Source organism: Lepidochelys olivacea, assembly GCF_965140295.1.
Source record: "Lepidochelys olivacea isolate rLepOli2 genome assembly, chromosome: 15".
Lineage (NCBI taxonomy): Eukaryota > Metazoa > Chordata > Testudines > Cheloniidae > Lepidochelys > Lepidochelys olivacea.
In genome coordinates, this window is record NC_140425.1 from 27,948,679 (window position 1) to 27,962,726 (window position 14,048).

General features: G+C 45.2%; 1 protein-coding gene across 4 annotated transcripts in view; it reads right to left on the minus strand.

Moving 5' to 3' along the window:
- Positions 1-13,629, minus strand: part of ANAPC5 (anaphase promoting complex subunit 5) — a 23,090-nt gene extending 9,461 nt beyond the window's left edge. For 3 of the 4 annotated variants that reach the window (XM_084649460.1, XM_084649462.1, XM_084649459.1), the window contains exons 1-8: positions 13,299-13,628; positions 11,921-12,000; positions 11,243-11,352; positions 10,598-10,793; positions 3,648-3,714; positions 2,418-2,519; positions 1,328-1,518; positions 296-377 (exon numbers count right to left, since the gene is read on the minus strand). In XM_084649460.1, the coding sequence (XP_084505586.1) occupies positions 296-377; positions 1,328-1,518; positions 2,418-2,519; positions 3,648-3,714; positions 10,598-10,793; positions 11,243-11,352; positions 11,921-12,000; positions 13,299-13,502 (1,032 nt within the window). In that variant the 5' untranslated portion in view covers positions 13,503-13,628. Of the gene's footprint in view, positions 1-295; positions 378-1,327; positions 1,519-2,417; positions 2,520-3,647; positions 3,715-10,597; positions 10,794-11,242; positions 11,353-11,920; positions 12,001-13,298 lie in introns of all 4 variants that reach the window. The other variant, XM_084649461.1, reaches the window with a different exon arrangement.
- Positions 13,630-14,048: the final 419 nt, after the last annotated feature.

Consider the following 14,048-nt stretch of genomic DNA (forward strand, 5'->3'; position numbering starts at 1 on the left):
ACTAAAATATTCAAAGCATTGTGTATGGGGTTTAAATGCATGACCCCCCACTAAAATCAAGCAGAGTTGCACAACTAAAAAAACCCCCAAGCCTCAGGACAGCTCCTTGATATTTACTGAAGAAATAAAGTACCAAAAAAAGTCATCCTGAGGCAGGGAAATAATATTTAAACTACTACCAAACACTTGACATAGCTACAGCAAATGCAACAAAAGTCTAATTGAGTCGAGAGACAGATGGTTAAGACAAAGGCAATGTATTCCTCTCCCCCCACCCCAAGCATGGCTGCCTTACCAAGCAATGCTGCAAGCAAACGTGATCATTGGACTCCTGTGCAATTCTGATGGCTTCCTGGAGAGCAAGCTCAGCTTGCCGACTATCAACAAATCAAAGATAGAGCACATTAATAGTCTGTTAACAATGACAAGTAGTATTATGAAGTCTCAAACATATGCTGATCTAAAGGATACATATCCCACTTAGAAGCGAACTCCAATTAAACAGTTCAGATGAGAGTATTTCCTCATATCTACTTTTTTGTTAGCCTCTACAGTTCATGAGAAATTAATTGTAACCCATTACTGGGCCTTAAAGCACATGTATATGTTCAAATATGCTCTGATATTATTCTGATGAGTGCCATATAAAATACCTGCCTAGGTAGAAAGTGTTTATACTCATAATCTTCCAGACCCACCTCCCATCACTACCAACTGTGATTTGTCCAGTCAGGTGGAAATGTATGCAGGCCTAAATTACAAGTTTCTTTGTGGGGAGGGACCTCTCTCATGTGTATGTGGAACACCATGCACATCTACAGCACTGCAAACAATAATACCCCCCTCTACCAAGAGATTATTAAACAACAAAAAAAAACAAACACCACCTGCAAAGTATACTCTCCAACTCATCTGATCATTATCATTGTGAGAGTAATAGGTTGGCAGCTACAGTTGCTCCTGAACATGTATCAGTTATAAGCAAGCACTCACACCTTCTGACCCCATGTGGTCGTGGGAGTGCAGCAGGTAAAGATCTAATTCCCTGGGAAACCGTTATAATTGGACATAAAAAGAACCTCAAATCTTAGTATATTCCAAATGGTTCAGCCAACAGGAGGACCAAAAGGATGTTAAAATCAAATCAAGATTCAAGGATGGTTATATTCACAGCCCATCTGTGCTTGCTCCCCAACTACACAGAGTCCTCCTCCTCCTCTCCTTATGTAACTTTCAGAAAACAATAGCAGCACAAGGTCTATCTGTTCAGTATAAGAGATGTAGCAACTTGTGTTTCTTAACTATGCAGCAAGATGTATTAACTTACTAATGGCCAAACCGACAATGCAGCGCAGCTAGATTAAGAGCAGCGTATCTCAGACTTCGGCCATAACCTTCATCTCCATTGCTTTTGCTTTCTGCTCCAGTGAGAATCAAACGGTCAAAATAGTGAAGGAGGCTGTGCGTTGAACTGAAGACATCTTGTACTCTAAGACTATTTAAGTAGCTTAAATAATGCTAAAATTTAAAGCAGAATCAGCTTTAATTAAAACAGAATTGGTAACACAATTTTTAGATTTATTTTGTATCTTCTTACTGAGAAAGGTGGCAGTAGGATCGTCTGTGAATGAGTGTGTGTTTAGCAGGAAACATCAATGCAAACTACACGATTTATACAGTTCAGATCTACTGGAATAAAGCTGACCATGTTTCCTTTATATCAAATGACCCTGCTCCAAAATGGAACAAGGAAAGGCTTGCTCATCACAGCTAATATTTTCAACATCTCCCCACCAGTCAGTGGTCCTGAGGCAAGATGTCTATCTACAAGGTATGAACCTACAGCTCTTACTCATGTGAGACTGCTCACATGGGTACGGGCTACAGGATCAGGCCCAAAACATGTAGTACAGGCCCATGACTGACATTATTCTGTCAAACATTTCGCTTTCAGAATTCAGATCTTTTAATAACCAGACCTGAAATTAATAGCCAGTGTACACTCCATCTAGTACTGATCACTGGTACATTTCTTATATTCACAACGTTTAGGAGCGTAAACTGTTTCATGTTACGCACGACAACTTAATGTCAGAAAGACAAGTAAGTCTCAGGCCCCATTTCAAAAAGGAACTTAAACACATGCCTAACTTTTTGCACTAGAGTAGCACCACTCAAGTCAATGGAACCTGTGCTTGAAGTTGGACACGTGTAAATTCCTAACTGAATTATGCTCTCTGTGTCTTTAGAAGGAGTCCTATCCTAAAATACTATATTAACATACACAGAGATAATACAGATATGTACAAATGTTTTGTATTTCAGTGTACACTACAAGTTATACAAAATAAACTGTATTTTAGAAATAGGAAGAACTGTACCATGAGCATGTTGGGTTGAGGGGGAAAGACACTTACTGCTTCAGCAAAGTCTGGATTAAACTTCAGCAAATTGTTCAATTCCTTTTGTAAAAATGCTGGAGTAAGAGCTTTTGTCTCGTCATTCTTTAATAAAGAAGCCTAGAATAAAAGGGCAAATTGTTGTTAAGTAACTAGGAATGGAGTGGTAGAACATTATATAAATAGATGCTAGTCAATTTATTATCTGTATAGCTTCAGTTACATAAAATTTCATAAGGGTTGTGTCTGCTATCATGTTTAAATATTGCAAATGGCGATTTTACTCTCAATTAAATTGTAGTACTCACATTTAGAGACCACAATCACTTTGACTAACATGGAAAAACCGGTTTAAGATAGAGATTTCTTCAAGTTTCTCTCTTTGGAGATTGATTATATTGGACTTCTGACTTAAATTTATACCTGACTGCTCACAAAAAAATTCAGGTAGCTATACAAAAACGATTCATTTATTTACTTTGGGAAGAATACTGATAAATGGGAAACTCAAAAAAAATTCCAGTTACTATAGTAATCATATGTGATCACAAGACTCCAAATCTCAGGAAAAATCACTGAACATTCCGATTTCTCTTGCTCCATAATATTGTCATTTTATTTGAAGAGGTGACTTCTATACACATGCATGATTACTATATAATGAATTAGTTAAAAATCTAGAATGAAGTGAAAATATACCACTGTAGTTAAATTCATAAATTTATATAACAGCACAGCAGCAAGAGTGTACACAAAAATTGTACACTAGATGTAGATGTAGAATTAAAGAGACCAGTAGCATTTAACAATTACTTAGAGACCTTCAAATGTATAAGAAGTACTTTATGCTATTGTATATATTTAATATTGCTACCATGCTCCAGAGGTCTGATTGTGCTCTGTGTGTGTTTAGTTTCTCTGCATATATTTACTTGCAGGAATGATCAATGAAACAGGAAATTTTAAACATATTTTGGAGAAACCAATTGGAAAGTATAAACTACAAATATTTCCATTGGAAACCTGATTCTGAAACACTCATTCCACGACTTGTGTGTCTAGTTAAAACAGTTTGAATTTCAAGTACTCACAATGAATTATTCCCACACGAGATACAAACCGAGAATTATTCAACAAAATAATTTCTAATTCATCCAAGAAAGTGTGACGTTTGTTGATCATTCATAAAACACAGAGGTGAAATTTACATTATGAATTACTGCCCAGCGCTATTCAGAATTAACATACCTGCTGAGAAAGAAAATATTCTGCTTGCTTCTGGGAGAGAGGCCCACTACAAGATATTTCTTCTTCCCTGTTAAACAAACAATGGTTAGAAAATAAAAGCAGTGAAAAAGAATCAGAAGGCTACTGCTGTGTAGCTTATACTGTAGCTATAATAAAATAGGAACATTGGAGGGAGATACAAAAAATAATTACATTTTATCAGAGGCCACACACACACACAATTTTAGTTTATAAAGTATTATGGTACATCATCCGTGCTCAACTGCAAGTGTGAAAAGTAACCAGGGGTACAGAGATTAAACTTTAATAAAAGAATAAAACCTGGCACATGGAAGCCACAATACAGTAGTCAGCCACACAATTATTAGGTTTTAATAGACAAAAACTAAATACAGTATACAAATATGTCTGAAGAAAAACAAACATACCACCTTGATGTCTCAACTGGTAAAGAGACCATGCCTGAATTTTAATCTTCAGGTCAGCAGAGACTATGAGCAACGTGAGCAATGTTCATGATCTCCTCAAGAAAGCTGATCACAGATAGGATCATGGCACTGTGCACAGCAAGATTAGTTCCAAAAAGCAACTGCTTTGCTAGAAACAGAACTTTGTTCAATGGGAAAACATAAAAATACAACAAAAAGTAAAACTCTGAGAACAATTAGATAGATTCCCTGCCTTCAGGAAAGCACAGAAAAGCTCAAGGACACAGAAAAGTCCAACTGCTGAAAACACAATGTGTATATGAAAACTACTTTTATTTAAAGATTACGTTGAAAAAAAAAGTCACTCTTACTACATCAAAATCTTCATTGTTAGCGTTAATAATAGTATTAAGAGGGGACATACAAAATCAGAAGTGCTAAGTGAAGGGAGAGAAAGTGGCACCGCCATCTTATACGGTGGTACTATACTTAATTGAAAATAGAATTATTGCAGATTTTAGAGTTGCAGTTCAGAAATGCTGCCACATGGTGGCACCAAAGAAACTGAGTGGCCATCTCAGCACAAAAATATATAAAAAAAGTTTATCTTGCTCTCTGCAAAAACTGACCATGACCCATCCTCTTCATATGAATTTGAATTCACCATTAATGAACGGTGCCATTGTAGAAAGATGAGAGTGCAGTATAGAATTCCCATCTACCTCCTTTTGTGCCATAATATAAAGCAAGCCACCTTACAATAAAAATAGTTGGAGCATTGTAGGATTCATACAAGGTTCAGGCACTCGGCAACATTCAGGGCACACCCGGAGTGTTGTGCAGGAGCTGTGCACACACAGCTCCTCTCAAGGGCACGAACCTTAGAATCTCGCCCAGATGACATGAACTGTGGGAAGCCTCCCAGGACTGGGCTCAAGGCCCAAGAGCAAGGAATGCGGTAGATAGAAATTGGTAAATAAGAATGTTAAACAAAGCCAGTGTATTCCTTTTATCTGTTGGAGAATGTAAGGCGCGGGGGGAGAGAAAAAGAATAAAGGAGAGGGTGGAAAGCTGACAGGCAGAAGTCCGTTGGCAGACCAGCTTGCTTGCTTGCAGCTTTGTGCTGTCTTGTCATTGGCACCCAACTGGCGCCCAAACGTGGGGCCCTCAGCACTCACCTCGCCCAGCAAGGGTTTCAGACGCGTCACTCATCCGCTTCGCGGATCCCAGTGAGTATTTTTTGTCGTGGTAAGTATGGGAAGCTCCCTCTCTGCTTTGCAAGTGCAACACCGCAATGAGCTACAGTATTTGCTGCGTAAGGCTCAGCATGATTGCCCCACTCGAGAACTCACTCTCCTGCTGCAGGAGGTGAGTGCCCAATGCCCATGGTACCCTGAAGCCGGAACCCTTAAGCTAGCGGACTGGGAGCGGTTGGGCCAGACATTGCACAAAGAGCCTCGGGCGCCCGTGCAGGCTTTACATGCCTGGCACCTCTGCCACGACGCGATACAGCGTGTCGCCTCGGACAGGCCTCCCTCGCGAGGCTGGTGATCTCGCCACTTCCGTCCGCTCCTGCAGCCATCCCCCCTCCTGGCGATGCGACACAGCGTGTCGCCTCGGAAAGGCCCTCTCCCGCGCCAACAGAGGGGCTGCCGATCCCGCCACCCCCATCCGCTCCTGCAACCATCCCTCCTGCTGCTTCGCCCCCAGTGCCTCTATTACCACCACCTCCCTTGCCTTCCCCACCGGAGCCGGTGTGTGATTACCATCCCCCCATGGGGCCCCATGCTCCAGGGCCCCCTGGGGGGTCGTCCGCGGCTGCTCAGGGGCTTTCGCTGGTGCAACAAATGGTTCACGCAGCGAAGACTCGCTCAGATATTACAGCAGAGGAGCTGGCTGATCTGGTCTCAGTTTGTCCGGTGACCTGGCAGGATGATGGCCAGGGCAACCAGGTTGCAAACTGGGTCAGTTTGCCTTACTCGGTGATCAGAGAGGTAAAGAAAGCGATTCGTGACTTCAGTGAGACCACGTACATACGTGCTAGTCAGGCCGAAGGGCTAGGTACTGGGTACACCCTGATCCCTGAAAATTGGAAGGCGCTGTTGCGCATGATGCTGACGCCCAGTCAGTATGTTATTTGGCTTAGTGAGTATCGGCAGATGGCGGAACGCCAAGCCCAGGTATATAGAGAGCAAGGTATCATTTATGAGCACTTGGCAGGGGAGGGCCAGTTTGCTACCGTTCAGATGCAGTCTCAACTCCCTCAGGCCATCTTCCCCATTATTTCCACCTGCGCCCAGCATGCTTTCCGGAAGGTCCCGGATTCAGACAAGCCTACCAAAAGCTTTGCCAGTATCCGTCAGGGTGCATCAGAGTCCTTTATGGATTTTACCAACAGATTGCAGGAGGCTATCCTCTGACAGGTGGATAGCCCTGCAGCAGCTCAGGAGATCCTGTTAAAAATGGCGGTTGAAAATGTGAATGATTGCCGCCGTGCTCTCCAGGCGGCACAAGCCTCTGGAATTCTAGAGCTGTCAGACATGCTGCAGGCATGCCAAAACATCGGCACACAAGCACATAAAGCTGGGGTTCTGGCCGCCGCCCTGCAGAAAAAGCGGGAAGGAGGGGAAACGTTGTTACCGCTGTGGTAAGGAGGGTCACTTTCAGCGGGAATGCCGCTCATCGACGGCGCCCGCCCGCCCCTCAAAGAAGTGCCCCAAGTGTCAGAAGGGCTATCACTGGGCTAATCAGTGTCGTAGCGGGTCGGGAAACCGCACAACGGGTCTCCCCCGAACCCAGGGCCAAACAGGGGTATTTCCCACTCAGACAACTGTCCCTCTGCCTTAAAATCCATAGATTCCATGAGGACGGCGACTGCTGGAAGTGCAGGGCTTGATTTGATTATGCAGGAGGATGCTGATTTTCAGTTGCCGGGGGAGGTTTGCGCCATACCTACACAAGTGACGGCACCTCTCCCTGCCGGATTTGTGGGTCTGGTTTTCCCTCGCTCACACACTGGGAAACAGGGTTTTTTTGTCATCCCAGGGGTCACTGACGCTGATTACACCGGTGTTATTAAGGTTCAGGTGTGGACCCATCTTCCGCAGTCGCTCCCGCGTGGACGGTCAATTGCGCAATTGATTTTAGTCCCCTATCAGGTGCCAGCCGCAGAGGATCGAGGCCGGGGCAGGAACGGCTTTGGATCGATGCTGTCTCAGTTGCCGTCTCACAACACATCCTCTCCACTTGTTGCTCTAACAATGTCGGTCCACCCCTCGAAACCTCAGTTAACACTTCTCTTAAATAATGTTCCTTTTACAGGGCTGGTGGACACTGGAGCGGATGTTACGGTGATTTGTGATCCGGAGTGGCCGGTCGGTTGGCCAACAGTTCCTTCTAAAGAGTTGTGGGGGATCGGGGGTAGCAAACCCGGGGGCCAAAGTTTGTCTTGGGTCACGGTCTCTAAACCAGGAGGCCGTGCCCTTGCTACAATCCGCCCTTTTGTACTCCCTGTCCACCTCAATATTTGGGGCCGTGACTTACTTGTAAAGCTGGACACCACCCTCGATATTAATATATAATGGCCCAAAATCCTCCCTCACCCACCTTGCCATCCGCATTACCATTGGTATGGCAATCCTTAGAGCCCGTATGGATTGACCAGTGGCCCCTCCCCCTCGAAAAGCTGAAAGCGCTTCATTCATTTGTACAACAACATATACATGCATAGCGCTTGGAGAGCTTCACTAGTCCTTGGAACTAGCTGCTGTTATTTTGGCCTTTCAACTTTTTGCTGATTGTCCCTTTGATTGTGGACACGCATTATGTTGATCAGGTAATTGATCATTTACCCCTTGCCCTCATCACCCCTCAGGTCGATGCAGACCTTCTTCGCCTGTTTTTGTCCTTACAGTATCTCCTCACCACTCGTAATTTCCCTTATTTTGTTGCTCATATTCGCAGTCATACCCCTCTGCCTGGGCTACTCACTGAAGGCAATGCGCGTGCTGATCGCGCGTTACGTAGTCAGGTAAATTCCCTTTTTTCTGACCCCATCGAAAGCCATTTCTTTTTTCATCAGTCTGCCTCTGTTTTGGCCCGGCAGTTTTACATTCCTGCTGATCATGCACGTTCTATTGTTTGTTCCTGCCCCCACTGTGCCACTGCTGCCCCTACCTTTTCTTATGCCGTTAACCCCAGAGGTACTGCAGCGAATCAGCTGTGGCAAATGGATGTCACTCACGTGCCACAATACCGCCCCTATTCGTTTTTACATGTTTCCATTGATACCTATTCGGGATTCCTCTGGGCGACCCCACAGCGTGGGGAAGCCACTCCCAAAGTTATTCACCATTTGCTAGCCTGTTTCACTGTTATGGGTCGCCCGAGCCAGATAAAAACAGATAATGCCCCAGCCTATTGCTCCACAGCCCTCTCCACCTTTTGTGCCCAATGGGACGTCCGTCTCAAACACGGGATCCCTTATAATTCCACAGGCCAAGCTATTGTTGAACGTGCAAATCGCACGCTAAAAACCTTGCTCAACAAACAATTAAAACAAGGGGAGCTGCGTCTCCGAACCTTAGGAGACATTCAGCAACAAATGCATATCCTTTTGTTTACTTTAAATAATTTAACGCTGAACGCAGCTCAGCAGACCCCCACGGATTGGCGTTTTCATAAGTCCGAGGTACTGGAAAGACCGCGTCTATTACCGTCAGCTGCCCGATCCGCAATGGTTGGGCCCAGTACCTTTAATCACTTGGGGTCGGGGATATGCTGCTGTATCTCTCCCTGCAGGACCGTTGTGGGTTCCGGCCTGGTGTGTGTGACCGGCACTGAAACAGCATGGCGTGGCACCAGGGGCTATCGAACCCCATACCGGAGTTTCAGCTGACCTTGGAGGAGAATCTGGTGCCTCCCGGGTCGACAACGGCGGGACGGAAACGGAGGAGGCGTAGCGTCCCAAGCCAGCCCGTGACTTGGGGAGCAGTAAAAGCATTGGTCGCCGCGGCTCAACGAAGACTGGCAGCAAACCAACAGCCAGAGACTCCTGAGACTTTGCTTGTGGCAATTCTTGCCCAAATTACTGCTAATTCTGTATTGATTGTATGCCTTTTGTGTCTGCTATTTCCTGTAGGGGTTGGCTTGGGAGCGCTTCCTCCGTTACGGGCCCGAATGACATATAACCTATGGGAAAGGTTGGTTTCAATAGCAAATGTTACCCACTTTTGTTTATCTGATTTTGTAGCAGCTGAAGAATTGTTAGGTACGTGCCTTATTCCAGTATGTCATCACCCTGAGGAAATTGGGAATGAGATGATGCGTGCTGCTTACGCGAACCTCTCTTCCCAGTACTCTAGCATGGCTAATTGGGGCCCGGCCAATTACACTTTACCTTCTTAAGCTTATTTTTTGCTGTTGCTGTGTGCAATGTATTTCCTTTTTGTTAAGGCTTTGTTGAGACCCGCCCTGGCAGGCTCCACGAGTTATGACCTCATCTGTCCGGGAGTTAATTGGCTTGCAAAAGCAAATTGATGGCTATCATGAGATGGACGACCACAAATAAACAAAAAAGGAGGGGATGTAGGATTCATACAAGGTTCAGGCACTCGGCAACATTCAGGGCACACCCAGAGTGTTGTGCAGGAGCTGTGCACACACAGCTCCTCTTAAGGGCATGAACCTTGGAATCTCGCCCAGATGACATGAACCGTGAGAAGCCTCCCAGGACTGGACTCAAGGCCCAAGAGCAAGGAATGCGGTAGATAGAAATTGGTAAATAAGAATGTTAAACAAAGCCAGTGTATTCCTTTTATCTGTTGGAGAATGTATTCTTTTTCTCTCCCCCCGCGCATTAAAGGAGAGGGTGGAAAGCTGACAGGCAGAAGTCCGTTGGCAGACCAGCTTGCTTAGAGCTTTGTGCTGTCTTGTCATTGAACCGCAAAAGGAGCATGAGATGTTCCATCCAGGTTAACTATTCCATAGGGTTTTTGGAGATGGCTGAGGTTAGCTTCTAAGAATGATGAAGGGGGGTTGGTTTTTCTAGTTTTGTTTTTTTAAGGTGGCTGGCTGAGTTCCTATTTGATCTATCATTTTAATGCTGCTGGGAGTTATGTTGTACTACTAATTATATGTTAGAGCACCTAGAACCTTGTATAAGTGGTTTTTTATTATTTTAATCTAAATAAATAAAAACATAGTAATTGAAAATTGCTTTCTGGAACCTGTAGTCTATATAGGCTATGCCTCCACACTGAAGATCAAAGCAGTTACAATCTGCTCTACTACCCGAGTTAGAATCCCAAAGGCTGTGCCTGCTTAGTTACCTGTGATAAACACACGCATAAGGTTTATCGTGACATTAACAAAAGGTAGGATACTTCTTTAATGCGAGTGTGGCCTTCGGTGGGACAAAGTTTTGAATCCCTGTTTTGACATGTAAAGAGGAATTTTTAATACAATTAGTGTGGAAGACTCTCTAGAAAGTGGAAAGACTTTACGGAAATCATTAAAAATTACCTTAGAGGTACATCGAGTTCTTCTTTTTCCATTTTCCCTTCGAGTTCTTCAGTATTTGTCAGCTCCATATCGGTCTCATCAATTCCAGCTTTTTTCTCATCATTCTGATAGTACTGTTGAAGTGCAGTGTAAAGTTTATAGACCTGACTGAAAGAAAGCTTGTTGTATGCCAAGATCATGTGGCGCAGAAATAAACCTATACAAGGAAAATATGTTACATTTGAACACAGAGAAAGATAGCTAGTTGTGATGCCTAGTAGTTTTAGATCAGAGACTGAAAGTCAGTATTCCTGGTTCCAGCACTAACTGGGAGTGTCAACTTGCATTTCACTTCACCTCAGTATACCAATCTATAAAAGTGGCCCAATAATTCTCACTGCCTCTCAGGTGCATTGTCAAGCTTACCGTAGGGCCCAATTCCACAGGTAATCTGATCACAGAACTCCTATTAAGACCAATAAGAACCGCTAATGGTGTTGCAATGTGAAACATTTTTGAACAGATGCATTCTTTGTATACAGTTTTATTAAAAGCCTGAGTATTTGTCCTAAGTGGTGTGCTTGTAATTGTTTTTCAAATATAAAAAGAAAATCTGTATTATGAATGGATTTCCAGGACAAAAGTGAAAGAATATAAAATACTTACCTACTACACTTGTTTTGTGAACTTCTGGTTCTGTCCCAGTAAATGAATCTGAAAGGTCATCAAAAAATTGTTCCATGTCTTTCAACTCCCCTTCTGCCATCAGTTTTATCCTAAACAGGAAAAGAAGTTTATAGAAATGTTCCCTTCCAATCCTGACCACCAAAATAAATCTCACATGAAAAAAAACTTCCTTATTTCAGGTGTTGGAAGAATGAGACACAAACCTAAATGGAACCAAATGGTTATTAGTTCACTTATACCAAAAGTGTTTCTAAATTTTTGAACATCTGGAAAAATGATCACTGATCACTTTAAAAAAAGAAATTGCATGTGATTTCTTTTTTACGTGGAAAGGAAAATGCACCAAATCACAACATGTTAAATCATCAAAAGCATAGGTTGAGTGGTAGTTACTGTAAGGAAAAAATACGCTGTATGCTACACTTCCTTTCTGTCTTTTTTTTCCTTTCTAGTTTCCAAGGAAATACATTCTCTAAAAATCAACTAAGTTTAAAATATCTGTTACGTTTCTGTTACCAAACTTTAAAGAAAGTGATTAAATCAATCATATAAAATCACAGATGCTAATAAAAAGGAAAAGCAATTAGATGATATGGCCCTATCTCTCTGGGGAAACAGGATACAGTCCCCAGCCAAAGGATAAATCAAATAAATTACCTTATTTGCACAGAATTTGCTAAATTAGGACAGGATTCTTCAATAGCCTTATGCAATCGTGACAATGTCATATCAGGACCCTATACAAAATAATAAATCAACTTTAGAAATCCAAACAGTCAATTTGGACCCAGAAAAAACAGCAGCTTTGCATCACTATACATGTTAATGGCTGTTATAAAAAGGGCTGTGATCAATTTTCTCCATGTCTACTGGAGACAGGACAAGTAGTAATGGCTTAATCTACAGCAAGAGAGATAAAGATTAGGAAAAGCTTTCTACCTATAAGAACATCTGGAAAATAGTTAAGCTCTAGAATAGACTTCCAAGGGAGGCTGTGGAATACCAGGTTTCAGAGTAACAGCCGTGTTAGTCTGTATTCGTAAAAAGAAAAGGAGGACTTGTGGCACCTTAGAGACTAACCAATTTATTTGAGCATAAGCTTTCGTGAGCTACAGCTCACTTCATTGGATGCATACTGTGGAAACTGCAGAAGACATTATATACACAAAGACCATGAAACAATACCTCCTCCCATCCCACTCTCCTGCTGGTAATAGCCCATCCAAAGTGACCACTCTCTTTACAGTGTGTATGATAATCAAGGTGGGCCATTTCCAGCACAAATCCCGGTTTTCTCACCCCCCACCCCTCTCCAAAAACCACACACACAAACTCACATCCGATGAAGTGAGCTGTAGCTCACGAAAGCTTATGCTTAAATAAATTGGTTAGTCTCTAAGGTGCCACAAGTCCTCCTTTTCTTTTTACCATTATAATGCTGGAGGGAAAGCGGGGTTTAGGGTGGAGGCTGACAGCTCGCAAACCCCCCATGTAATAACCTTGTGACCCCCGAGGGGTCCCAACTGCCAGTTTGAGAAACCCTGGTCTAGGTTTACTTGGTCCAGCCTCAGCACAGGGGGCTGGACTTGATAACTCCTATGATTCCATAATATCACAAAAACATAACAGCCCAGGCACAAAAATTCTTAGCCACCCTAATTACAGTAGCAGCATTCCTCTTGCCCAGTACCAAACGCACGCTTGCCCAGGTGAGGCGCAGGGAGGACTCTCTTCTGCAGCAGAATCCCCATCCCCAACCCCAGCCCTTATTGGGGGACAGCCCCTCTCCACCCTCCCTTGTCTGGGGGCACCCACCTTCCCTTAGATCCGTGAGGAAGATCCATGCTCTAGAAACACTTGCTGCCTCTTTCTCCCGCGGCCCCCGCACTGGGGATGTCCAAACGCTCCCCAGGCAGCCCCTATTACCTGGGGGCAGCCCAACCCTTTCCACCTGGGGAAGACCCCGTCCCAGCCCTACAGCTCCTTCCCCTCCCAGCGCCTGCCCCCTCCTCAGGCGGCCCATTGCCCCCCCGACCTGCAGCAGCGGCAGCAGCAGCCGGTTGAGGCGCCGCCTCTCCAGCAGGCTGAGCTGGGCCCCGGCCCGGCCCAGCTCGCTGAGCAGCACCAGCAGCGCCATCTTGTAGGGGGTGACGCAGTCCTTGATGCCGAACACGTTGGCGTGCACCACCCCGTTGGTCATCATAGGGTTGAAGTAGAGACTCTCGTGCACGCTGGCCATGGCCGAGCCGGGCGAGGGGGGCCCAGGCGGCCGCTGCTACCACAGCCCGAGGCTTCAAGAGCCTCCACCAACTCGCCAGGCCGCCGTCCCCATCTCCCGGGCAACCACCGTCCCCCAGAACAGCCAATCGTAGGAGCCGCTCGCAGTCACGTGAGCTCGCAAACAGCCAACCAGAGCCAGGGAGCGAAGCGAGACGAAGCGGCGGTGGCAGGGCTCAGGGCGGCGCAGGGCCGGCGGGAAACCTGAGCCCGGCCCTGGCGAGAGACTTAATGCGGGGGCGGGAGTATGGCGGGAGCGGCGCTGAGGGGGAGACATAGATAGCGGGGGGCCCGGGAGAGAGATTGGGGGGCCCGGGAGAGAGATTGGGGCGGGGCATGGGAAGGGGGGGAAACACGAGTGGGGACCTGATGGAGGGAGACACTTGGGGGCGCGCTGGGCGGAGTGGGGGGACACTTGCAGGAGGGGGGGCACTTGGGGGAGCCCTGAGTGGAGAGGGGAATATCTGCGTGAGGGGAGTGTCGGGCAGAGGGGGGCACTCTGGGAGGG